Source organism: Leucopleurus acutus (assembly GCF_964270905.1).
Source record: "Leucopleurus acutus genome assembly, chromosome: 12".
NCBI lineage: Eukaryota > Metazoa > Chordata > Mammalia > Artiodactyla > Delphinidae > Leucopleurus > Leucopleurus acutus.
In genome coordinates this window covers 33,885,746-33,911,687 of record NC_139154.1, presented here as the reverse complement: position 1 = coordinate 33,911,687, position 25,942 = coordinate 33,885,746, and the positions used below count along the sequence as shown (strand labels likewise).

At 48.9% G+C, this 25,942-nt stretch overlaps 3 protein-coding genes across 4 annotated transcripts in view; 1 reads left to right on the top strand and 2 right to left on the bottom strand.

The window, feature by feature from the left end:
* The window catches only part of CPSF3 (cleavage and polyadenylation specific factor 3), a 43,558-nt gene extending 40,284 nt beyond the window's left edge, over positions 1-3,274 (bottom strand). Inside the window, exon 1 of the mRNA XM_082851588.1 lies at positions 3,147-3,274. Coding sequence (XP_082707714.1) covers positions 3,147-3,196 — 50 coding nt within the window. The 5' untranslated portion in view covers positions 3,197-3,274. The remainder of the gene's footprint in view (positions 1-3,146) is intronic.
* Positions 3,275-3,420: 146 nt separating this feature from the next.
* ITGB1BP1 (integrin subunit beta 1 binding protein 1) lies at positions 3,421-16,246 on the top strand. Its single transcript, XM_082851352.1, has 7 exons — positions 3,421-3,541; positions 8,164-8,268; positions 10,683-10,761; positions 12,051-12,187; positions 14,330-14,422; positions 14,989-15,138; positions 15,620-16,246. The coding sequence occupies exons 2-7, from the start codon at positions 8,197-8,199 to the stop codon at positions 15,689-15,691; spliced, it is 603 nt and encodes a 200-aa protein (XP_082707478.1). The 5' UTR covers positions 3,421-3,541; positions 8,164-8,196; the 3' UTR covers positions 15,692-16,246.
* Positions 16,247-16,307: 61 nt separating this feature from the next.
* ASAP2 (ArfGAP with SH3 domain, ankyrin repeat and PH domain 2) overlaps positions 16,308-25,942 on the bottom strand; it is a 156,796-nt gene continuing 147,161 nt past the window's right edge. The window contains exons 23-28 of one of the 2 annotated variants that reach the window (XM_082851598.1): positions 24,861-24,995; positions 23,197-23,365; positions 21,568-21,617; positions 21,002-21,093; positions 20,436-20,558; positions 16,308-18,756 (exon numbers count right to left, since the gene is read on the bottom strand). In XM_082851598.1, the coding sequence (XP_082707724.1) occupies positions 18,682-18,756; positions 20,436-20,558; positions 21,002-21,093; positions 21,568-21,617; positions 23,197-23,365; positions 24,861-24,995 (644 nt within the window). In that variant the 3' untranslated portion in view covers positions 16,308-18,681. The remainder of the gene's footprint in view (positions 18,757-20,435; positions 20,559-21,001; positions 21,094-21,567; positions 21,618-23,196; positions 23,366-24,860; positions 24,996-25,942) is intronic. The other variant, XM_082851599.1, reaches the window with a different exon arrangement.

The following is a 25,942-nucleotide window of genomic DNA, read 5'->3' as shown; positions in this document are numbered from 1 at the left end:
TTCTCCCGGCAGCATGTCATCCCTCCTGCTCCGTCCCTCTCCGAGCTTGGTTTCACTGACTTCACACTTTCATCCTGTCCTACTGGTTTTCCACCTTAGTTTCCTTTGCTCAGCTGCCTCTGCCCATCCGTCAAGTGCTGTTATTCCAAGGGTTCTCTCCTTGGTCGTCTTCTCAGTCTTCCTGATCTTCATTGTCACATTTTTAACATGCTGAGGACCTTCCAAATTTGTATCTGTAGCCAGATTGTCCTCCTGAATTCCAGACCTCTAACAGTCAGTCAGCTGGCGTTGGCATCTCTCCCGGGACATCCACAGGCACCTTATATTCAAACATGCCAAACAAGTTTACACCTCGGGTCCCTTGCCCTTGTTCTTCTTTCTTTCTGGAATGCTCTGCCCTCAGATATTGACATAATTGGCTCCTATGTATCATTTGGGTCTCAGTTCAAATGTCACCCCCTCATCTGCCCTTCACAACATTCTATAATAACTTAAAACTACATGAAGTTATTGTATCTACTTCCTTATGGTTTTTCTAACTATTAAAATGAGAGTTCCGTAACAGCAGAGACGTTGTCTATTTCATTCACCGACGTATAGCTAGCTACACTGCCTGACACGCAGTAAACCTCAAGAAATACCTATTGTGGGAATTCCCTCGTAGTCCAGTGGTTAGGACTCTGTGCTTTCACTACTGAGGGCATGGGTGCAATCTCTGGTCGGGGAACTAAGATCCCACAAGCCACAGCATGGCCAGGAAAAAAAAAAAAAGAATTAAAGAAATACCTATTGAATGAGTAAAAACTCCCAAATTATGAACCGTGGAAACATTATGCTAAGTGAAAGAAGGCGGTAACAAAAGGTTACATATTGTAACCCATTTATATGAAATGTCCAAAAGAAGATAATCTGTAGAAATGGAAAGTAGATTAGTAGTGGCCTAGGGCTGGGGAAGTTGGAGGTAAATGGATATATAAGGGCTTCTTTTCGGAATGATGAAAATGTTCTGGAATTAGACAGTGGTGATAGTTGTAAAACTCTCTATATATTAAAACCCATTGAACTGTACACTTTAAATGAGTGTGCCGATGTGAATTCAATCTCAATAAGGCTGTTATAAAACAATAAAACTCCCAAATTTACTCCAGACCTGCCCCATCTCCTGTACTCCTGGAGTGAATAACACAACCACTTACCAGCTGTCCTACCTAGGAGTCCGTGTCATCCTAACACTCCTCTCTACACTGCCTTTCCCCCAACAACGGCCCCTTACAATACATCTGATTGGTTACAAGGTTCTGAAGATTTCACTTCTTTACTGTCTTAAACCTCTCTCTGTCCAATCCTCTGCTGCTCATTTCACTCATTCCAAGCTCTCACTGCTTCATCACTTGGTTTATTTCAATTCATCCCACTGGATTCTCTCCACTTAATCCACCCTATTTTTTTTTTTTTTTTGGCCGTATCACGTGGCATGCGGGATCTTAGCTCCTCCAACCAGGGTTGGAGCCTGTGTCCCCAGCCGTGGAAGCTTGGAGTCTTAACCGCTGGACCGCCAGGGAAGTCCCTTGTTCCATCCTTTTATTCATTTGCTACACTGCTGCCAGGAGCATCTTCGATCTTCCTAAAACATAATTTCCATCACATCCCATCCTTGCTTAAGATCCTTCCTTGGCTTTCTATAACTGGTGATAAAGACCCCAAATCCTTACACAATGTCCTTCATAAGCTGGACCCTGACAGCCTCTACCATCTCATCTGCTAATCTTCTAGCCGCAGCCATGGGGAGACTGGCCACAAACAGAGCCCTCTCATTTTCACACGTGCCAGTTCCTCGGCCTGGAGCATCCTTGCCCACACTTCAGCTGTCTTTAATTCCTACTCATTCTTTAGGCCTCAGCTCGTATCATAATTTCCAGGATGCATGAGGTGGCATTCTCCTCTCTGCTGGAAATCCCTTTTGCACTCTCACGGCCTTAGTGCAACGCCTATCTGTACTCTTACAGTAGTCACCATTGACTGAGCACCTACCATGGGCTTTACTCTGCACAGTTAAGTACTGCTATACTATTTCCACAGGAGGAAATGGGTTCAGTGAGGTTGCTGTCCTAGCAATCGATAGTGTACAGATAGGACCTCAGGTCTGACTCCAAAGTGATGGTCTGCTATTCCTCCAAACTATCTTTCCGGTACTTTTCATGCGGCGCTGCAGCTCCCTCCAAAAGGGTGAATCCAGCTAACTCAGCCCTCCGTCTTATTTGTATCCCTAGTGCCCAGTGTGGCCTTGACACTTGCTCAGTGTTTGCTGCGCACAGGAAGAGAGGACAGGTGTGAACTGAGCAGCGGCAAACTTGGGGCACGTCCCCAGCAGGTGCTCAAGGAGTCCTTACTAAATGAACATGTAAAGGAAATATTTCTGCCTTTTGAAAAAGGCACGTGTTCATGTGGTGCTGACTCATTTCTAACAGTGAGCATGTTTGTGGATTCTAGCTGCTCACTTACAGAATAAGTTCCTCCACATTTATATTTCCCTTTCTAAGCAGCATTCCAGATCTGCAAGGTGCTTCTCTGACAGAAGGCCATTTCCAGTGAAAGGCCAGCCCTCTCCTGGTCAGTCAGGGGCTGAGATTTTGTCCTTAACACCTCGGCTTTTTCTTCCCTCCTTATTCTCCCAGAGTTGGAGCTCTGAATGGAGCTCACAGCGAGTCCCTAATTTACTTCCTTTCCCATCTTGGCAAATACCAAGTTCTGGAGGTAACAGGTTAGTTCTTCCTCGCACTGCCACAGCCTTACCCAGGTCCTCCGCTCATCCTGCCATGCTCGGCGTCACCGGTTCCCTCAGAGCCTGCCACTCTTTGGCGAACAAGAAAGCGCCCAGCGGCCCCACAGACCTTCTTTCCCCGCCCCCCAACTCCACATACTCTCCTCCCTTGGAAAAAGCAAAATCCCATGAAACCGAGCAGGCCCCTTCCTATCCACAGTTCTCCAGAGCCCTGCATCCGGAGGCCTGGCCCGCAACTGCGGACCAAGGGACCAAGGGCCGACTGCAGAGGCGCGCCGGCTGCGGCCGACTGAACAGCCCAACCACCCGGGTACCCTCCTCGCCTCACAACCCGTGGCTTCATTCCCTCTCGCTGGTTCCTTACAGGGGTCGGATCAGCAGCTGGTCACTCTCTTCTGCGGGAATCGCAGACATCTGCAAACGGGGACGAGGAACAGGTTGCGGGAGGCTTTCTAAATTGGAAGAGCAGCCACAGGGAACCCACAAGGATGGTCGCCGTCCACCGAGGGCACAACTTCCGGCGCCCGGGCGTCAGCCACCCTAGGCTCCTCCCTCTAACTTCCGGTCGTAGAACAAGGGGTCGGTCCGGGCACCGGGGGCGGGGTCAGGGCTGCGCCTGCGCGAGGCTTCTGAGGCGAGGCCCGGCGGGCGGTGCCACGGGCCTCGAAAAGCGGGCGCTGGGTTTTGACACGGAGTGGCTCCCGCGGCTCGGGCTGCCTAGGCTGTGGGTGTCTGACCCCGACCGCAGTCGGCGTTGAGGTGAGAGCCCGGCCCTCGCCGCGCTTGGGCTGAGCCTGGCCGGGAACGCGGGTCCCGAGGGCGGCTCCGGTGGGGAGGCTCGCGGCGGGGCGGATGGGTGGGGCCGCGGGGGCCACGGTCTCCACCGGGACCCGCCTTCCCTGGGTGGGGGACCCAGACCCCGAGGCGGCGCGGGGCCGGCGGCGGGAGCCGAGGAGCGGGCCCGGGCCTGCGGGAGGAGGCAGTGCCCCGGTGCCGATTCCTGTCTGGGGTGGGACTGCAGCTCCGGTGACGACGGGTGTGGCGTGTGGCGTGTGTCTGGGTCCGGTCGGAAGGGTGATGGAGTGAGAGCATCCGCGGGGCTGCTCCCCGCGTTCCTCATGTCAGGTTCTGATTTGAGGGGCGATGGAGAGCGTTCACTTTTTGTGCGGGATCCTGTTGGTTCCTCCACGCGTCGTGGCTGTTTCCCCTCAGCGCGGGTCCGGGGTTGCGTCTGTTTTGTTTACTGTCACCGGCACGTGGCAGGCGCTCCCGACAGGAGCTGGGCGGGGTCTGGAAAGAGCTTTGGAGCCAGCTCTACCAAGGTTCCAAACTTGGCCCCATGGTGGCCTTGGGCAAGCTGCTTCATCAACTTTGCACTTCGGCTGCCTCATTGGAAAGGGGCTGTAATACTGCAACCTTGCTGGTCAGTGGAGAGGGTCAGAGGTATACACAGATGGCATAAGGGTGTGTGTGTATGTGAGTGTATAAAACATATCACCTGGCACTGGGTGGCAGATGGTAGGTGCTCAGGACGTGGGAGTTGTCATCTGGATGTTATCTCACAAGAAGGTTCTCCGGTTCATTAAGCATGGCCTCTGCCAGGCTGTAGCAGGCATCGGATATACAGAGCTGACCTAGCCCTGGTCTTTGATGAGCTCACAGTTCTGAGTGAGATAGTTACAAGTAGACAGTAGCTAACTAATGCTGAGATCAGGGTATAAACTCAAGCTGTGGAAGACCCATCCCATCGCCCAACCTGAGGCTTTCTAGAAGAGAAGCCTGAACTGAGTCTTGGAAGGTGACTGGTTAGCCAAATAAATAGAAGGTGGAAGAGCATTCTAAGCAGAGGGAATGGCAGGAGCAAAGTGTGGAAACAGGGAGCTGAGTGCATGCTGAGAACCGCAAGCCAGTTTGCATGCATTCCTTACAGATTAATTGAGTGTGAAACTGGTTGTGGACGATGAGACTAGGGGTCCACACGAGCCCGGTCGTGGAGGACCTTGCGTGTCCTGGCAAAGAGCCTGACTTCAGTCTCTAACTTCGAGGAGGCAACAAAAGATTTGAAGCAGGTTAAATGGCATCTGACTTGAGTTTTAAAGAAATCATTTCAGCTGGAGCTTGATGACAGAATTGAAGCGGCAAGGAGTCCAGCTGGGACTGATACCGACCAGGGTTCTTGGCCTCCCCAATCAGTAGAAATGGATAAGAGGCCAGTCCAGAATTCAGGCAGGGCCTGACTGGGGCTCCTGCAGCTGCAGGAGGGGAGCGAAAACAAGTAACAGGTTCCCTTGCTCGCTCCTCCCCGCCAAAAGGGGCCAGAGCGGTGGGAGGCGGGCAAGCTCGTTCCTTACATGGGGTGAGGGTAGGGGTGTGTCCAGGGGTCGGGCGGAGGGGCGGCTGAGGTGTTTTGCCCACCCCCTGGCGGTGTTGAGCGCAGGGGGCATGCGCAGGACCCTGCTTTGGCTCTCTGCTCTTCAGAAGTGGCAGTTGGGGTTTTTTTGGTCTTTTTGTGTTTTGTTGTCCAGAATTTGCCCCAACTGCACGTGCATGCACACAGTTATTTTTAGTTCCTTTATAGTTTCTTTGTATCTGTTACTCGAGAAGACGTTTGTCCACTTGCAATCACTGCAGCAAAGTGTCCCAGGTCCCAGTCTGTCTCAGGACAAGGTCCCTAACCCTTGAAATATCTCCTGATGGCTTGTGAATTCCTTACATTGTATTCCAGACTTTGTGCATTTTTATGGGTTAAGGGTCCATTGCTTTCATCACATAATGAAAAAGTGTTTCTGTATAGCCATAGTCTAGGATGATGCAGGCCCTGTTTAGAGACATGGATGAGGGAACTCTTCAGGTGGGATAATCAGTGCATCTTGGACTTGGCTGGATGTGAGGGCTGGAGGACAGAGAGGAGTCGGTGATTTCCTGGTTTCTACCAGAAATAATGGAATTTATTGAAAGGGAGAGGAGAGGGGCAGCTGTGGAGGGGAAGAGGATGGGCTCTGCTTTAGGCCTTTTGGCCTTTGATGAGTCTGTGGAACACCCAAGTGACAGTATCTTCGGTCTCATTTTTATGCACGAATAATTTAGAGACAAGAATGACTTGCTTAATTAAGAACATGCATCAAAATAGTGGCAGATATCAAAGGTTTTTGTAAATGCATTTCCCCTTCAGCTCCTAGATTGATGATGGAAAGAAAGTCTTAAGGAGTTGCAAAGCCCTTATTAAGTAGTGATTTTCGAATCGTTCTAGTATTCCAGGGATTTGAAGAGATGCTTCAGGATTTCATAACAATACTATCAAATTTTAAAAAATCATATTTAAAATTGTTATTTCTCTATATATATAGTACTTATATATACTTAAAATATAATGTGCTTAAATATGCTATACACTGACCTTCTAGCCCATCAGTTATGGTATTTTATGCTGCCGGGTTAACCCAGCTTTGTGCAGACCTTGAGGCCCTCTTGCCTTCTCTTTCTAACTGAGAAGTATCCTGTGATGGCAGGGCTATCGTTTGCAATGAATCATCCACGGAAGCCTTCTAAGTAGGCCCCCTCTTTTTACTCTTGTCCTGTGCAACTAGTTCCCTACCCAGCAGCCAGTCATCTTTCTAAAACAGAAATCTGATCGTATCACCTGACTGCTTTTTTAAAACCCTCTGAGTCTTCCTGTGAAACCCAGAACAAAACCCCAGCTTTCGCTGTGGCCTGCAAGGTCTCCTGTGGCTCTTTCCCTCCTGTCACTCTCCCTCCTCCTCCTATTCTTAGTCATATTGGCCTCTCACCGGTCTGTGCATCAGAGCTTCTCCTCCAGGTTCACGGCTGCCCCCTACTTCCCTCAGGGCTTAACTCTCGCTTCCTCAGCACATCTTTTTCTGTCTAAAATCGTCCCCCCTTCCTTTGATCACTATCTCCTTAAGTTGCTTTAGTTCCCCTCGTAGCAATTATTGTTTCCAAATAATGTGTTTTATATTTGGTTTTCCTGTTGGTCTGTCTACTCCCTCTAAAAATGAGCTCCCTGAGGTCAGGGGCTTTTTCTTTCTTATTCACTGGTGTATCCCCAGCACCTGGTAGGTGCTCACTGGCTACTCAGGAACGAATGAATGAATCGCATGTTCTCGTTACTCCACAAATGAAGCAGAAATATAGAAATAAGTTGGCTGATGGGGCTGATTAAAAAGCTTGGGCTCAGGAGTCGAGTTTTGGGTCAGTGGCCTAAGGTCAGATGCTAGTGAGTGGCTTTGGCGGGGGTGGCCCTCCAGATTCAATGGGAGAAACTGTGTGTTGGAGAGGGGCATGCAGTGACCACCCCGTGATTTACTCATTCTTTTCCTTCATCAGGTCCCTTGTTTTTCTGACAAGAATTCACCATGTCGGAATGAAAGGACGCTATCTGTGCAGACTGCTGTCTGTTGAACGTTTGAAGACGATAAGATAGTGTTCGATTCTGTAGTGAGCAGGTTCCCTTGTTCCCTCTGTAGAACCAACCTTTAGGAAACATTTGTTAGGCTCTTGTATTCATAAGTCCTCCTGAAAGATGGGTCACAGCTCCCTTGTCTACAGAATGCAGATTCTAACCTGTCTTCTTCTGTAAGCCCCCTGATGGGGGGCCTAGAGCTCCAGCAGAGACCCTCATAGAACATCTGTGTCACCAGGTTGCTGTGAGGATAAATTGAGACAGTGTGTTTGGAAGTACTTGAATTATGAAACATTATGCAGGCTAGTTCGTAATTTTCCAAGTATAATATATGTGCTCCTATGAAATGTGCAAGGAGAAATCGAAAATTTTAAAAAAGAGATACATAAGCCTGACTCTGGGAAACTTAAGGTCACCTCCTTCCCTGGCCTTACTGGAATGAGATGAGAGGTAGCACCTGGCAAGGTTTTCATGTCAGCCTTTACTTAAAGATAGTTGGAGACTTTAAGAAAAATGCACATTTCCGAGATGTGTCAGCGCCTTCAGTTCTTAGCCCTGCCATTCACAGAACAGGAACCGGAGACAGTGACGTGGTTGATAAACTGATATGTCACATATTTTACTAACGTCTTGACTTGGTTAAAGAGAAGGCAGGCACTTGAATATATTGAGAACTAGATGTTACTTCTGAACAGTGTTTTCACACCTCCAGAGATGCCAAGAAGGTTCCTACCTTTTTGGTTTATTGGGTTAGAATCTTGTGATTCAAAAAGAGAATAAGAATGAAAAAGAATAATACCCACATTTTGTGGTCAACGGAAAATATTTATGTTTCAAGTAAAAGGAATACGCCGTGGAACTGGGAGGAATTGATGGTTTTTATTTATTTTTATTCCTATTACGTGTAAAGGGATTTAAAGTTGCTTTTCTCAATGTACTTAACCAACGCTTGTTCTTCCAGGGGGCGTGCCTCTGGATCGAGCTATGGTGGAAGATGTTTCGGAAAGGGAAGAAGCGACACAGCAGTAGCAGCTCCCAGAGTAGTGAAATCAGTACTAAGAGCAAGGTAGGGGTGATGGCGTGGAGGCCGCAGTCGTTAAGTGGTGAGAATTTTGTTTCTTCTAACTGATGCTGCGTGAAGGGTACTAACCCCGGCAGACCTGCTGATGTTTTTCAAACTAGAGGTTTTTCACATTCATTTTTTTGCACTCGACACTCATTGTGCGCTTGATTTAATTTTATTTTGTTTTGGTAGATTTTCTGGAGTTCTTAACTCCGCTAACCTAGAGGGATCGGGACTTCCTAATGGTCTCATTGAAACGCTGATTTTTAAATTGTTTATATGACAGGAATTGCAGGCACTCAGGGAGCTGGATGTCTTGAATTCTAGGGCTTGAGGTGTGTGTGCAAATTGTAATTCTGTTTAGTCATGGTGAGTTAGTTGGATAGTGAGGCAAATGCCCTGGTGTGAGTGTGCGGGACCCTTCGAGTCCCAAGTCCTGGTCCACTGGGTCCGCTAGACTAGGACTAGGGAGCCTTTTTAAGTCATTCTCCACCCTTGTGAGCTCTCGGTGCCCAGTGCCAGGACTGGGTGAGGCAGGAGAGGAGCCCTCGGCCCACACGCACGGGTGCCCACCTCCGGGGCGCCTCTCACCAGCCTGTGGGCAGCGCCCTGGGTGACGACGGCCACGCCCAGGGACGGACACACGCACCACTGCCCTTCGGGAGTTTCCAGCAGGCAAGGGCAGCGGTGTTGTCACTGAGCTGTCAGCACGTAGCCAAAAGCACCAAAACCTGACCTTTTAGCAGTCCTGTGCAGTCTTAAATGGGAAAATTGACCGTTTTCCTGTCAGGTTTCAGAACTCCTGCAGCTAGCTGAGACCCACCCCGCTGTTACCTAAGAGTGAGGACCTCAGCCTGGGAATCAGGCCCAGCTTCCTGTTTTCTAGATCAGAAAGTGGATAAAGGGAGACGTACTGACCTGCGGCTCGCAGAGTAGGACCAGAGCGCGGTTTCTGATTCCTGAAGGACCTGCTGCCCCGGGCAGGTGGCGGAGGCAGGGCCAGAGAGGTGCAGGAGGGCCGCGGGCCGGGGGCCCGGAGGGAGGTCTTACCCCGAGGTGATGGCGAGCCTCGTGCGGTTCCTAAGCAGGGTGCTGGGACTCAGATTGGTGTTCCAGGATGATGTAAGCTTCTGCCGTTACGATTCGGAACCTCAGAAAAATAGGCCAGTTTCTCCCTTCCTGTTCTTCTGTTCTGAGGGTTGTTAGGTTCTGACAACCTGTTTGCTTTTCCCGTGCGGAGGGGTAATTTGAAGCACAGAACCTCACTCTGTTACACGCTTCCCAGAAGCCAGCCTGACTTCGTAACGGCATCTTAATTCCAGCTCCCCTTCCGTCACCCTTTGAGTAGTTAGGTTTTTTTCCGATTTGTCAGAACCACACATGATGTTGAACTTCCGTGTGCATACGGCTCTGCTCTTAGTTTACATTCCAAGAAGTGCTGTTATTAAGAAAGGGAAGCAGTAAGGCTTGATACATTTTTGCATTCACCTTGATTCACTTCTTAAACATGGAAAATTTTGAGTGTACTTTTAAAATTTAATTTTGATTTGAAGTGTAAAAAAGTGATTTTTTTTCTTTTTTGGCCGAGCTGTGCAGCTTGCGGGATCTTAGTACCCCAACCAGGGATTGAATCTGGGCCCCGTCATTGAGAGTGCCAAGTTCAAACCACTGGACCACCAGAGAATTCCCAATAAGTGATTTGTTTAATCAGAAGTTTTTACTGTTATTTCTAAAAAATGAGAGTATGATGCTGTAGAACAAACTATATTAACATGTATGATTCATTAAACTTTGCTTAACAGGTTTGTTGGTTTTTCTTTGTAATTCACATTGCAGTTATGCTCTGGCCCACCAGTCGGCCTGTGTTTACCTGTTGTAGGCCAGGTAGTAGCTGGAGTCATTGCAGATGCTGGGGTGAGAATTAGGAGACGTAGATTAGAGATCTAGGGTATTTACTAGATGTAACCTTGGGTAAATCACTTCACCTCTCTGTGTCTCTCCGCTCATTTACTAAACAGGATAATATTAACTCCCTGCCTGCTTTCTGCACAGGGTTCTTTTGGGGTTCTTTGGAAATATTACAAAAGCAAGGTGTAGGTTTTCACATATGACATAAATATCAGGTATCTTATAAGGAGACACAGGTAGTGGCTCTGATTTAAACTGGGAGTGTTGACCTCACGTTTATCCAATATTGTGTGATGGCAAGAGCAGTTGGGACTGTCTGCTTTTTTGGAAGTTTGCTAAGGAATTTGTCTTTAGAAAAATCTGTCACAGTCGATCTACCTGAATAATTGACCTGATTTTATATGTGTTAATTCAACTATAATAAGTCATTTGAACGTTTGGTAGAGAACTTGAGAAGATAGTGCTTCTAATTGCGTTTACGGTTTTTCTGTTGTTTTGTTGTTTCTCAGTCTGTAGACTCCAGCCTTGGGGGGCTTTCGCGATCCAGCACCGTGGCGAGCCTTGATACCGATTCCACCAAGAGCTCAGGTACGGAGGGCGGATCATTTTGGCGAAGGCTGCTAACTGACGCTTGTGCAGTTCTGCCAGAGTAGCACAAGGAGTCCTTGAGTATTTGGGGTTTTCTTCCTCTGCTCTGCCAGAAATGGTCCAAGATCTGGTGGAACGAGGGTTGGGGTGGCGGGTGGGTGGTGAAAGCCGCTGCCTTGGAGGAAACTGCTCTTAATGGTCGTGGAGCAAAAACTTGTGGAAAACTTCGTGGTGACAGTTTAGAAGCGTCAAAATAGCTTTGTAAGAAATGGGCTGGCCGATTGTGAATTATTTTGGAATTACATTCTTCGTGGGGGTAAGACAACGTCCTGCTGATTAAAAAAAGTTAACATCAGGAGCATGTGGTAACGAGGGGAGCATCTGTCACAGGCCCTTGAAAACATTTATGCAGCCCCCCAAAAGGAGCAGCTCTTCAGAAATCAAAAGGTGGTTTTTGACCCACCTGCTAGCCGGTGTCTAATTGGAAACCTACTACATTCATTTTCTTGTATAAAATCCTTCCCCTTTTCCTTTCGGGATCATAGGCGACTCTATCCATAAAAGGTGGTAGGAGTGGGAGAGAAGATGTAAAAGGGAGTATAGTAGCATAGTCTATTGTCTTTACTTCCAGATGCTTTAAAACATTAAAAATGTGGGCATCTTTTTATTACATAAACATAATCTAAAAGTGACCACAGGGTATTCCTTTACTATTGCAGACGTTGTAAAATCCTTTGTGGTACTTTTGTACTGGCTGGATTTTACGGCACACACAGTTCTTCACCTATTACCATCTGTTTTGTAAGGGACTTCCTGTCTGGCATTATTCCATCTACATTGAAAAAAAAATTTCTGGTCTTTTCTGACTGAATGGGAGAGGTAGATCAGGTTTCCTGAATCAGGAAAGAAAGCTAAAAGTGAAAGGTAAAAAGGGAGAAGAAACCAAAAAATAATTAAATGTCATATGCATTACAAAGGTACTCAATCATTGTCAAATTGACAATTTAGTTTTCTTCTTTTTGAAGAAGAAATGAAGCATAGTAATAATTTATTCCTTTTGAGATTTTTATATATTTAGTACATTGTGAGTCACTGAGGAAAAGGTTAGTGAAATTTTTAATTCTTTCCCATGACATCAAAAAGTTTGCATTTAAAATTTTTTAATTTTTATTAAAGGTTAACTTCTGATGACACTGTCTATTTCCTGCCTGGGGAGAGGTTGAGGATACCCTGTAATGCAACTATTTCTTTTGAAGTCTTACTCTTACAATTTTTCTTTTCACCTTTAGGACAAAGCAACAGTAATTCAGACACCTGTGCAGAATTTCGAATAAAATACGTTGGTGCCATTGAGAAACTGAAACTCTCCGAGGGAAAAAGTCTCGAAGGGCCACTAGACCTGATAAATTATATAGACGTCGCCCAGGTAAAAAAAATTCAATTTTCTCAGATTCCAGAGTGAACTCATGGCTTTGGAGAAAGACAACACTCTTCCAGGTCTCCTCACTGCTTCTCCTGAAGCCACGCTTTTATCACTGTTAGTTGTTACTAAGCGCTGGGGTCAGAGGAGGTACAGGGCACCTTGGATACCGAGTCGAAGAGGAGCACAGGGACACAGTCCCTTCCTTCACACAGTGCTTTTCATTTTTTCTGGGGCTGACTGAAAAAGTCCCCTTGTTTAAATGGGGGAGCCGAGGGCTTCCCTGGTGGCGCAGTGGTTGAGAGTCCGCCTGCCGATGCAGGGGACACGGGTTCGTGCCCCGGTCCGGGAAGATCCCACATGCCGCGGAGCGGCTGGGCCCGTGAGCCATGGCCGCTGAGCCTGCGCGTCCGGAGCCTGTGCTCCGCGACGGGAGAGGCCACAACAGTGAGAGGCCCACGCACCACACACAAAAAATATAATAATAAAAAAATGGGGAGCCGAGTACGGTGGCTGGGTACACACCACAAGCTTATCTCTAAAAGTCTGGCAAGTCTTACTGTATCTCCGTTGAACTAGGTTCAGCTCTTTGAATAATCTAATTCATAGTGGTGTTGACCTACCATATCTATTTATTCATACCCTGTTTCCAACAAGAACTGAGGTAAGTTTCAAAAATATATCCTGGTCAAGAAGATAAAAAAATAAATCACCACGAAGGAAAATTTAATGTGAACATTAAGACAAATCAAGGTGTGAGGTTTGCGCCTAAAGTATTGTAAGGTCCGTACCCTTGCCAGAGTTGGGAGTGGATGAGCCAGAAGACTTAATACTGTCAACAGTTAGTAACTTGCTTCCCAAGTTTCTAGAAGATGGAATTGCTTGTCTTTGTGTTCATTAACAAAGGGATATTACTGCAATGGAAAGAGTCCCTTATCAATTTATAGCGTGCTGGTTACTATTAAGAGTATATAGTCTCTTAACTCATGGAGATGGGATCCTTAAATATACTGTTTCATATCCTCATGAAAGTGAAGGAAGTCTCCGGTGTCTCAGGGGAAATCAGCTGAGCTAATCTGCCATTTAACAGACAACTGTTGGTAGTCTGGGCAAACACAATTATCCCAGCCTTTAGTTTGAAATATAAAGTCATTCCAACGTGCAAGCAACAACTAATCTAAGTAAAGTATTCTACTGAAAGATTGCTAAGAATGTTTTCTCCCAGAAGTACACTAGGCTTTTCATTCTGACAAGGACTGCTCAATTTCTCACATCACTGTAGAAATGGGGCTTATCAGAATTCCATTATTGACGATAGCATTGCTATTAGCCCATCTGTTGATTCTTGGAATTGATTTAACCTGCTGTGAGAAATGATTGGCAGGAGTTTACTCTTGCGTGTGAGGACCCAAGAATTAAGGTAGGTGGACATGGCTCCTTCACCATCATCTCTTTAGTGCAGGCAAATGGTTCCACAGAAACACTGACCGAAGGGAATATCTACTGATTGCCGGCAACATCATATTTATTTTAGAGAAAGCAAGTTAGGCTACTTAACAGATAAAACTGGACCATCTGCTAGGGAAACCATCAGGCATCGTGTGCTGTTTTACTTGTTCTGAATAGCTCAAAATACTGACTGATATTTTTGAGAGCCGAGTAACCATTCTTCAAGCAGCGTTTACTTGTCCAAAGCCCTGGGGTGCTGGGAATACCAGACATACCCAGCACCCGGCTAAGATGTAAAGCGGCTGAGAAGAATGGCTCTTGCTGCATGTTACCTGTCACTTCATGTGCTGACATGAGTATAAACTTTGAGTAAAGGGCCTTCATTTTTCTAATGTTTCTAATGTAAGTATTTATTTAAGCCTCGCTGGGATCTGTGAGGAGTATCAGTTTGTAACTGGGGTTAACAGTAAGCATGGGGTACATGGATCTGAGTTTTGGTCAAATTTGCAGACTGTAAAACAGGTCGGGGGGATATTTCTTCTGCCTCTTTGGAGAGATTCCTGCTGGGCTGTTGTATGCCCCACATTCTTTAAAGGGTTTGGTTTTATGATGGCCAGATGCTAAAATTGACCAATCAGAATTAGGAATGAAACATAATTTTTTAAAATGTATATTATGTAATTTATTTTTACTTTAAAGCAAGATGGAAAGTTGCCTTTTGTTCCTCTGGAGGAAGAATTTATTATGGGAGTTTCCAAGTATGGCATAAAAGTATCCACGTCAGATCAGTATGTAAGTAATTTAATTAAGGGGGAAAATGTGTTTTAGGTGTTGGGGAGTTCAGGCCGGGAAGGGCCCTCTTGTAATTAGGTCTGCTTCTGTTTGCAGAGTGGTTGGCTTGTAAACATTTCTGGCACCTGGCCTTAAAAGTGACCAATTTCCTAGGGTAAATGAATAGGGGCTTTTGCTTCTGTGTGTGTAGGGCCCAAGCCAATCCCCTCCCCTCCCCTCCCCCGGCTGGTCCCCTAATGCATTTTCAGCTTAGGACCCCATGCCAATTCAGAGCAGGCATCAGCTTGGAAGCTGGGCATAGAGGACGGGATCGTGAACTTAGATCATCTCACTCCATCTTCCTAGAACTTAAGTAGGAAGGTATGATCCTAAAGGCAAATTGGCCCATAACTGAGCATCCTAGAATGTCCCTTTGGGTGAAAAATCTGTGAAACTACCTTCTGCCCGATCCATGGATGGATATGCTCAGTTTAAAACCTCATGATAAATTCTGCACAGGAAAATGCATTTTAAGATTGGAGAAGCATGTAAAATAGCATGGTCTTTCTTCTCCCTGATTCCTGCAGGACGTTTTGCATCGGCATGCTCTATATTTAATCATCCGGATGGTGTGTTATGATGATGGTCTGGGGGCAGGAAAAAGCTTATTGGCTCTGAAGACCACAGATGCGAGCAACGAAGAATACAACCTGTGGGTTTACCAGTGCCACAGCCTGGTGAGGTTTTCAGTCTCCTTGGTTATTAGTCTAATAATTCATCAAAGTGGCAAAACCAGAGACTGTTTAGTCTTTTCAAAGGCTGAAGAGATGCTCTCTGCCATGTGCCTAGGAAACACCTGGCATAACAGGAGAAATGAGTATATCAATCAGGCCCCAGGTCAGCCGGGCCAGACCTCCTGCAGGTTGTTTGTTAGGCCAGCAGATGTAAAGCTGGTGAGGGAAAGCGGTGTGTCCTCCAGGGCAGAGCCACGCCTTTCCATACCTTGTTCTGACTCGTGAGGGTCCCTCCCAAAGGCCACGGGGTCCTGTGTTACCGCGTGCACTTCCTGAGGGGCAGAGGAACACGGTGACCCAGGCAGGCTGTGTCCGGGGCTTTCCAAAACTGGTGATGTGTAGGTTTAGGAGAGGCGTTAGGAGGGTCACGTTTACTTCGGGAAGCGATTTATGAACACTGACTGTATCTTTTCACTTAACGTAGGAACAAGCACAAGCAATCTGCAAAGTTTTATCCACTGCATTTGACTCTGTGTTGACATCTGAGAAACCCTGAATTCTGCAGTCAAGGGGAAGCAGACTTCACGTGCAAGTTCCACTGTTTTCTCAATAGTTCTGTTTTCACTCTGCGGTGGTGTTGAACTATTTTGGAAACATAAGCGATCCTTGGCTCTGGATTTTCTGAAGAAACGCAATGTATAAAATACCAGTCGTTTGTCTTTCTATTAAAATGTATCTTATTTAACAGTGAGTTAACGCTCAGTGAATTTACCTACCTACTGGGACTAAAAAAGCAACGTCATTTGTCGTTTTTAAACACAAATAAGCTTAATAACCTTTACGTGTCGCAGAAGTGCCCTCGATGATGAATGAACATGGAGAACTTTCTGAGGATGACCAAGGCCGTCTATCCTGCAGCACCGGCAGGTGACACTGCCAACTCAAGTCACAAAGAGGAACACTTTAAAAGTGTACTGTCAGGATGACATGCTGGTAACCCGCAATAATCATCTTCAGGGTAATTAGAAGTAATAAAACCTTCAAAGATTACTGCTCACGTTAAAAGTCACACACTGTAAAGAATCTCATGTTCAGTAGGCTAGTGTATTTTTTAAAGGACTGTTTTCATATATAGTGCTTTACTAAAGATTAAAAACATGAAAAACACCATGTCCATTTAAAAGTATTTTATTTTTTTCCAGTCAGAGGACTAGCTAACAAGAAGAGTAAACTTATTAAACATGCTCTAATTAGGACAATGAAAATAAGAACTGATTTAGGTTATACAGTATATACAGTTGCGCTGCAACTAGACCGAAGTAATCAAGTGAATGAACTGAATATCATACATCTCAGACAGTATCCACCCTGTGGACCGTGGTACCCGCCCACCCCTTCACAGATCACACAGTAACCATTAGTCTGTGGACAGATTTCTGAGTCGCCATCCCTAGAAGTCAGATCTGATGGAGAATGGCATGCCAAATGCCAGAATCCTGCAGCTAAGTTCATGACATGTAAACTTTAAATATAAATAGATATCTACAATGTTTTCCTTTCTCTCAGTTGCTTTTTTTTTTTTAATTTGCAAAGAGCAAATAACTAGGAAAGGATATTAGTAGGGAAGTTAATATAATTTCTCCTCTGGCAAGAGTAGTATTAATTACTGCACAACAGCACCACCAAATGGTAGATTGGAAAAATATTTCCTAGATATTGAGGTACCAGTGAACCTGATACATCAGTTCGGGACTGGTGTTCAAATGCTGATAAGAATCAACTTTAATTCCTTACACAGCTGGCACCAAGTAGTCAAAAGGCTGATTATAAGATACAGATGTGGGAGCGTTGTATTAAAATATACATAGGAAGTGCACTGTGCAAAACATCTGTTTACTTTCTTAAACCTATGAGAGAATTAACTAAATGAAGGGTTCAAAACCAGAAATTAACCATTAGTGAAAACAGATGTAGTGCTTTTAAAAAAGACTTTAATTACAGATCTAACACATTTTTTCCCAGAACTCTGAAAGGCAGATTGCCATACAACATCATAAAACATTCCAGTTTATTCTGTGTCCCTTTATAATAACAATGAAAAAATACAATGCAATTAAAAAAAAAAGCTCTGTACTTACAAGAGTCTTGCATAATAAAGACAGGCTGCTTCAATCAAATGTACCATCATAACAAACACACTAACAGCATCGTCCGTCTCCTTGCTTTCCAAGCCTCTTCTTAAATTTGCTCCTTCGCTTTGGGTAAAAATCTAAGTGGTCATCATATGCCTGTTTATTCTCAAAGAGTGCCAGAATTTCCAATATACCTACCATGAGTCTTACACAATTACCAAATAGAGGTATGATAGTCAAGTTCATTAAACTAATGAATTTTTGATTTTATCATATACAACCTAATCCCTCCACCCCCAGTAGCTTAAGAATGATACGATGGCCTTCAATAGTAAAACCGGGATGTTTGAGAGTATTTTATTACCTGGGACCTACAGACTTCTGATATGCTCTTGATTACAAACAAATGGACAGATTAAATTTCAAGACAGTGTAACTACCATTCCTGTTGGTATATTATATAAATACAAGACACTAAACTGAGTGGACATTCTCTTGGGCTAGAAAGGGAAGGCAGTGGTACACTCGATAGGAAACAGCAAGTCTTGTGGTAATATGGGGGGGGTCGGTCTGCACCACGGTACTCTAGCTGTGTGACGCGGGAGGCTCAGGACGGCAAATCCCGAACACCTAAAGCATAGAAACTAGTTTAAAGAACTGTTTCGCAGTCCATCAACCTTAGTTTTTAACCAGATTCAGGAAATGCAGTTAATATAATCTGGAACTGAATTAACTGCTGTGACATACGCCATAATAAACCATCTATAGTCGGGTCAAGTAGGCTTGTTCACAACAGGTTACACACACATGCAGGATACACTGATAGTTGCAACCTCACACACCAGGGCTGGAAAGTACAACGCTTATGTATACATTTCCAATAAACATTGGGTGGATTTCAAAGGAAATCTTTAAAGGTATCTTTAAAGAAAAAAAAGTCTTCAAAGGTGAACTGAAGCATTTTAGCAGAAAGTGCGGGCTGGCTATGGACTTTGAAAGCAACAATTTCCTGGCTTCCTAAAAAGAATAATTGTGCTGAAGGTCACCAACCCCAGAAGTGGGCCAAGAAAAACAGGACGAATTTCTTTCCCACACTCAAAACATTTTTAGGTTCAACTAATGCTGTAGATTCAGAATCTTCATTATTTAGTTAAAATAACTTTTCAGTTCACCTTTTGGAAATTCAGTTGTTCCTAATAAAAGTGTAGCAATGTTTCATGAAAAACACGAATTATAAAAACAATTCATTGATGTATATAAATTGCCTTTGAGTTTTTAAAGCAGAACAGTGGCCTTAGAGAAAGTGGGCCAGCGTACAATACAATTCATGAAACAGGTTATCTGGCAAGAGTTTTGGTACCAATAATGAGACAAGACATAACTTTAAAAAGAAGTGTTTTTGTTCAGTAGCAATTTAGTCAGCAATAAAGTGCACAAATGACACGGGAAATGCTCCTTTGCGACTGGGATCTCCGTCGATGTGGCCGATCTGAAATGAGTAAAAGGTTATGTTGTTACACAAATTCCAAATGTTGGAAACTTTGAAGGGCATTACAGCATTTAGAGGGAAAAAAAAAAAGATGTGTTCGGAAGAATCTCTTCTGGGAAAGAATTACTTGGGTACAACATCTAAACTGTTTTTCCTTTTGCTCCCATCTCAAATAGTGCCGGCCTACTACCCACAGGGACTTCTATCCGCGGGGAGTCGGTGTCTGCACACACGCCCCACCTCAGTCCTGGTGGTCTCGGGGGGCAGGCAGCACAGGATCAGACCACCACCCCGACCTCCCTTTTTGTTTTTTTGTTTTTTAAATGGATGAAGAAACAATGTCAGAAGTCTGTGCACTGCCAAGTCACAGAGAGTGGCAAATGTGAGTTGGCCCAAATGTAGTCAAAGCATTTAAGACTTCAGTAAATCCATTTACTTTTGCTCTGGGAAAATTATATAAATTATACCTCAGGTCTGATCTCAACGATGTAAATCAAGTAGTTAAATAAATATCTAAAACAAAATCACCAAAATTTAAATTATTATTTTTGTGTGTGTGAGGGGGATACCCTGAGATTATAGACAGCATTTACTTTCTTTATAGCTTTCTGATTTTGCCACAGTTTTTGAAATGAACAGGTGTTTTCCAGATGCCTAAGCCTGGTGTCAGGCTGGAGCCCCATCCTTGTGGTGGGTTGTACACGAGTGTGAAGGCCAGACCTGTCTCAGGGCCATGTGGGCAGCGGGCGGGCAGAGCCCTGGACGGGCACCGACGGGCACCAGGAGCTGCCGCCCCCTCTGCCGCCCGTGGCGTCGACTGCGCTGCGTGGAGCAAGGCTGACGGAGGAAGGGGCTCTGGACCCACAGGCACTTGAACCCCTCGAGGGGAGAGGCCACAAGAAGACCCCTGAACCAGCCATGCCAGAGGCGGTGCCAGGCCCCGAGTTGGTTCACAAAGGCCCTGGAGAGAGAACACACAGCTCACCCAGGAGGGTGCCTGGCTAGGGACTCTGACCAACACCCTTCGCCCTTGAGAGAGCGGAGCTGTCTCCGTGAGTCCTGGCTGCGTCCTGACGGCAAGCATGACCCATCTGATATCTGAGCTCAAGCCCCGGGGCTGGGCCGTTAGTGGTCCCCAGGTGGCAGACGCTGCCAGGCGTGCGGGAGCTGTTTGCACAACTGCCCAGTTTATGACAGCCACCTCTCCCTGGGGGCCGCCGTGCCCGTCGCTGCAACAGTGCTGTGTCACCGCCCTTTCTCAGACGAGCTGGTTGTGGCTTAGCAACATAACCACCTTGCCCAAGGTCACCCAGCCTGACCTTGGCCGGGGCTGGACACTCAGGGTCATCAGGGGAAGCGCCACGCTCATCCCATTCCAGCTCCCACCCGGATGCCACAGCTGGTTTCAGGACCAGCCCGACACCCAGCGTCTCTGCCCTCCGGGTCAGCTCTCCCTCTGCGCCCCACTCCACCAAGCCTGCAACGCCGGGCAGAGGCACCACCGAGAAAGCCAGGGCCTCATCTCAAACCCTCAGGTGCGCTCTGCAAACTGCAGTCCACGTGGCCCATCCGCCCTGACGAGGGAGGACCCCACTCAGAAGTGGGTGCACGGAGAGGGCAGCTGAGGCGTGCGGGGCACAGTGGGCGCCGCCCAGGAACAGACCCCGGGCCCGACTCACCCACCACTCCTGGTCCTCCTCCCCGTCCACGACAATCACGTCCCCCTCAGAGAAGGTCAGCTCGTCGGGGTTGTCGGCCACGCAGTTGTACAGGGCTTTGACCCGCTTGGGCTTCAGCCTGGTCTGCGTCAGGGAGAAGAGGGCTCACAGCTTAGTGTGTGGGGAAGCGTCTGCTCCAGGGCAGAGAACCGGGCCACTTTGCTTCCAACTGGTCCCAAGGGCCGCCCGCAGGCCTGGGAGCCCACGGGTGTCAAGATGGGCAGCTCAGTGCGCTCGGGGCAGGGGGAGTTCCAGGAGGAGGCCAGCCGAGGGAAGACAGCAGGGAGTGGGCCGGCCTGGTGCCTGGTGGGCACGTGGGGGCCTGTCCTGGAGCCGGAAGGGCCCAGCCCACTGGCTGTGGGCTCTGGGTTGCATCCTGCTCCGATCCAAAGGACCAGGTGCCCAGGAAGAAGCCTCCCCCACCCCAAGCAGGGCAAGAGGAAGAGTTTCCTCTGAGCCCTTGGACGATAACCCACCCGCTCCTGGCCAGGGCAAAGAGGCAGAAAGGAAGGGGCTCGTCCACTTACCACCTGTGACTTCCTGGGCATGGGCGCCGGGGGCTGCGTGACCACGGCGTTGGACAGAGGACCCAGAGTTTCTGTCCCAGAGAGATCCACTGCTTTAGGGCCAAAATGAACGGACTTCACAATATGCCCCCTCAGTCAACACCATGAGATAAAAACGACATAAACGCCGTCTCTCATAGCCACAAGGCAACTTGCCTGAGATTTCCTAACTGTTGAGGCAAAGTCCCCTAAAGGCCAAAGAACCTTGTGACTTCCATGCAACCTCCCTAGAGTGTGCCGGCCTGCAGATGTCACAGAGTGAGGCAGATGCCATAACCTCCTCCAATGACTCCCAGACCCCGCCAGGGCTCCTCCACACCCCCGTCCCCATCGGCAGAGGGGGACAGGAATGCGGGGCGTGGGACAGAGCAGCCCAGGAGCAGGGGCGCCAGAGGTTCTGCGAGGGCAGGGTGGCTGCCAGGGCAGGACAGTGGGCCTGACCCAGGGGTTCACCACAGCTGGAAACACCCTCCACTTTGCCCCCGAGACCCAGCAGAAAGTAACCCAGTTTCACATGGAATAATTACCAGGTCCTCTTGGCTGGCCTTTGTTGATCAGTGGGCTTGACTTGTCAGGCCTACAAAGAAGGGGAAAATAGATTCACTGGTGCCCGAGGCCTGCAAGGCACGCTACCGCTCCGCCTCACCCCCTTTTCTAAAGAACCTGTGTTCGAGTTGAAAATGGTTGACCTGATTTCATCACCTGCCATCCAACTACCTCTTTTTTTTTTTTTTTGGAAAAAGGAAGCATGAGAGGTCCAGAGGGCAGCGCTAGATCGAAGGTTCCCGACTCCCAAACCAGGCTCCTCCTGAGGCTCTCCTGTCCCAGGTGAGCCCGTTGCCAATGCCCCGGGTCTGGGCTGGAAACTGGGCACCACCAACCAGCTCTAGCCGTGATGTGCCCCATCCCCTCCCCGCGCGGCCTGGGTCTCTTCCTACGTCAGGTGGGGCAGTATCAACCCCAGGGCCCTGGTGGCTCTGCCAGGACCTGTCCAAACACCACTGGCCCGCGTTATCCATGCCTCTGTACTCTGTGACCCCTGCTGCCTATTAACCACCGTGACTGACATGGCTCAGCACCCCCTGCCCCATGAACCCCAGGCCCGGCACGTCCCAGCACCACAGGAAGGGACACGCAGGTAAGGGGCTCCCAGGGCTGGCAGACAGCGGTCTGTTAACTCAGGCTTGCCGGGTGGGCCTGGATAAATGTGTTTCTGTGAGTTGGCATTTCCACCTGCAAAAGGTGTGACACCAGTTCTGTCAACTCTCAAAGTAAGGACAAGTGACAAGAATGTCTGTGATGAGCCGAGAGGAACCCTATTCCAGTTCTCTGCACAGAGCCAGACACACAGCTGGGGCCTGACATATGATGGGAGGGGATGGAGGGCAGAAGAGGCGGATGGGGACAAGCCAGGGACCAACGGCTCTCCACACACACACACACGTGTGTGTGTGTGTCCCCAGTTCTGACCACTCAGAGGGCCGGCCTGAGTGCAGTGACACTCCAACAGCAAAGAAGACACTAAGCACCCAGATCTTGGCTTCTAAATGTCATTTCCAGTAAAAAGGAACAATTTTTCCACCATAAAGATCCAGACTGGGAGCCATGAACTGGATTCCTCTGTAGTAAAGGACGGTATTTAGGTATTACGTGTGTCTAAATAAACTTGGAGTCTGAGTTTTGGAAGGTAGCATCCATGTTAATTTCCTGATTTTGCTGGTTGTACTGTGTTTATGTAGGAGAATGTCCTTGTTTGTAGGAAATACATGTCCCGCACTACAGATGGTCCATGTAGTCGAGATAACCCTGTGAGCGACCAACAAATAAGACCTAGAGGCCTCATGTCTTGAGGACTTTAACTCCCCAAATCCTGGTGTCTGTACTAAACGGAAATCTAAATTCATCACGTGGATATAAGATGTACATCGGTATGAAATTTTCTGCATTTTAAACATTCTTGATTATTTTTTAGACATCTGAAGCATAACCACTTAGTTATGTAACACTTGACCTTAGGGGTCACAGCAGTAGAGACACGGAAGATTTCAAACATTCAGAGAAACCTCAGCAGGGGAAGTTACGGGGCTGGTGCCCCTGGGAAGCAAGGACGGCCGAGCTGGCCCGGCCCGAGGGGCACGCAGAGGAGCGGCCGTTACCCGGGAGCAGGCCTCTTCTGGGGCAGGCGGCTGGGCAGCTGCGGCGGCAGCGGCGGCGGGGCTTTGCTGGGCGGGAGCCCGGGCTGCGCCGGCTTGCTCTGCTGGCTCAAGGCCTCCAGCACACTGGGCGTCTTTGCTACCGGAGGGGGCGGCGTGGGAGCCAGGGGGTCTGCGGAGAGAGGAAAGGACAGAAACGCGGAGGGTCACACTTCAGGCGCCCCCTCCCAGCCTTCTCACCCGAGGCTCTTGCGGTAAGGGCTTCCTTTTTCCTTCCCCTACCTACCTCGTAAGGAAAAAACCTACTTTCATTGACGATTTTCGGAAAACAGTGCTGGCGGGGAGTCTTTTCCGAGCCTCGGGTTGGGACTAAAATGCCTCTATGAGCCTGGGAGTATTTTCTCAGCTAGAACCCGCTGTGGGTTTCCGCCCTCCACGGGGACCTGGAGAAGCGGCAGCAGGAGGCCCGGCCTGGGTCTGGCGCCGGTCCCGCCCCGGGGCCCCACCCATGCTGCTGGCCGGGCCCCACCCATGCCGCTGGCCGGTCAGTCTGAGGAAAGGCTGCGAAGAACTAGCTGGAAAGGCTCCCGGTCCGCGAGGGGGCAGCGGGACGAGCTGTATCACTCTCTACGTTTCACAGGTGAGGAGGCCGCTGCTCTCCCCAAGCGCACGGGCCAGTGAGGCAGGGAGCCCCGCCTCGAGGCCACGCCTCCTCCCCGTCTCCCCGGCCAACAGCAGCCCTCCCCTCAACGTCCGGCGTTCGTGTCCCGCGGTCGCGGCGGGGGGCGGTGACCTGCCCCGGGCCTGGACGCTGATACCCAAGGACCTGGCAGCCCCTCTCTCCCAGGGCAGCGGGCGCAGGGAGCCGGCTGACCAGGCGGGGGTCGGCTTAACCCTTCTTTCCTTTTGCCATTCTTCTCTCCTTTCTCGGCTTTAAAGGGAAAGTCAAAAGGCAGACTCTAGCATGCAGAGGTACAGCCCCCGGGACGCCAGACTGCGAGTGCGAAAGTGGGCTTCTGAGACCCGCTGGGTGCCCCCCGCCCCAGCGTCCGAAGACCCCGTGCCCGCTCCGCCTCCAGTGCGCGTACGACACCGACCGCAGCCAGAGCTGGGCTTCTCCCCCCTTAACTCCGGGTAAGGAAACCGGGGGAACCAGGGAAAACCCTCAGCGCCCTCAAAGCACCCCTGAGCCCGCGATGCCAGAGCCCCTCCCTCCTACAGCGTCCAGACCTCGGCCCCCCCTCCAGTCGACCCTCCACCAACCTCGCAGCTGGAAAAAAGCCCCTCCCCTCCCCCGGGTGCTGAGACTCTCACAGACATGTGACACTGAAGGGCAGAGCACAGACCAGATTATAATCCACAGGAACACAGCCCAGCATCGAGAACCACCCAATGGCCAAAGGCAGCCCCGGGGCCAATGTGTGAGAGACAGAAATGCTGCTGAAGTGCTGGGGAGACACAGCAGGAGAGTGAAGGGCCCCCGTGGGGTGTGAGGCAGACAGGAGTCCGCCGCTGGGGGGCAGCGGCCGCAAGGCTGGGGCCACAGAAGAGCCACAGGCCCCCAGGCAGCGCCGGGCAGCCGGCACCGAGCGGCTGCCGAGAGACCCCCCCAGCCATCCAGCTGCATAAAGCCCAACAGCGAGAAAGGAAAAAGGAAAAAAACGTACTGGTAGATGTCACGCGGAGAGGGGGCAGCGGTGGATGGACAGCTGGCGGATCTGACGAAGATCGCTGCCGGCTTACACTGTCCACACTTACAGAGTTTGTCTTCCACAGGGCGTTAGCTGAGGAGGCTGGCTGAACTGCACAGGCACGCACATGCACACACACGCACGTGCACACGCAGGCATGCACACGCACGCACGCACACGCACGAGCACAGAACAAAAACAGAAACAGAACACTGCATTATTGATCCTCTCCCCTATAAAATGGTACACATGACCCTTCCAGAATAACATTAAGGCCACAAATAGGACGTTGATTTTAAAAAAATTCTTGTTTCTGGTATCTGGAAGACAGATACCAATACACACCGAACCAGCGATGCTCCGGGGAAAATTCCCAGTTGGTCTTCTCAGTCTTACCAATTTTATTTCTCAAATTTAAACACTGTTTGAAGTGGGAAATGATGACCACAGTGACCCTCCTGAGCACTGCACTCGGGGACAGGACGTCTGCTTGTCTCTACCCATCTCAGTCCTCCCTGTGGGGTCACCACCTGGCACAGGGGGGCACCTGTCCTCAGAGCACGTGGAGAGAAGGCTGCAAATCAAAGACACCTGGTGAGGGGCACACGTTTCTGGCTGAAAGTCAGCTCAGGTGGCACACCTGAGATGGCAGGGAGATGGCACACCTGAGATGGCAGGGAGATGGCACCGTCCTGGCCACACCCTTCCTCTGCCCACAAAGCTCCTCCTCAGGGAGCAGCATCTGCTCAGGGCACAGGCATGACCGTGTCTGAGGCTGGGCCTGGAGATGGAAGCAGGCCACACCCGCACAGGGCCCACCCGGGGTCAGGGGGAGCCTTCACACGTCTGCCGTGGGCAACGTCCTCCTCCATGCAGGGCCCGAGAACATCAATCCCGTCCTACTTGTTGTGTGGGGACTCCTCGTGGATCGAGTGTGGAACAGACGGAGAACAAAGGTACCCTTTGGGGGGCTGGCAGGGATGAAGGGCAATCTCCGTCACCAAAGGAAGAGACAGAGCTAACGGTGGGAGTGGCAGAAAGAAATGGGGGGGAAAAAA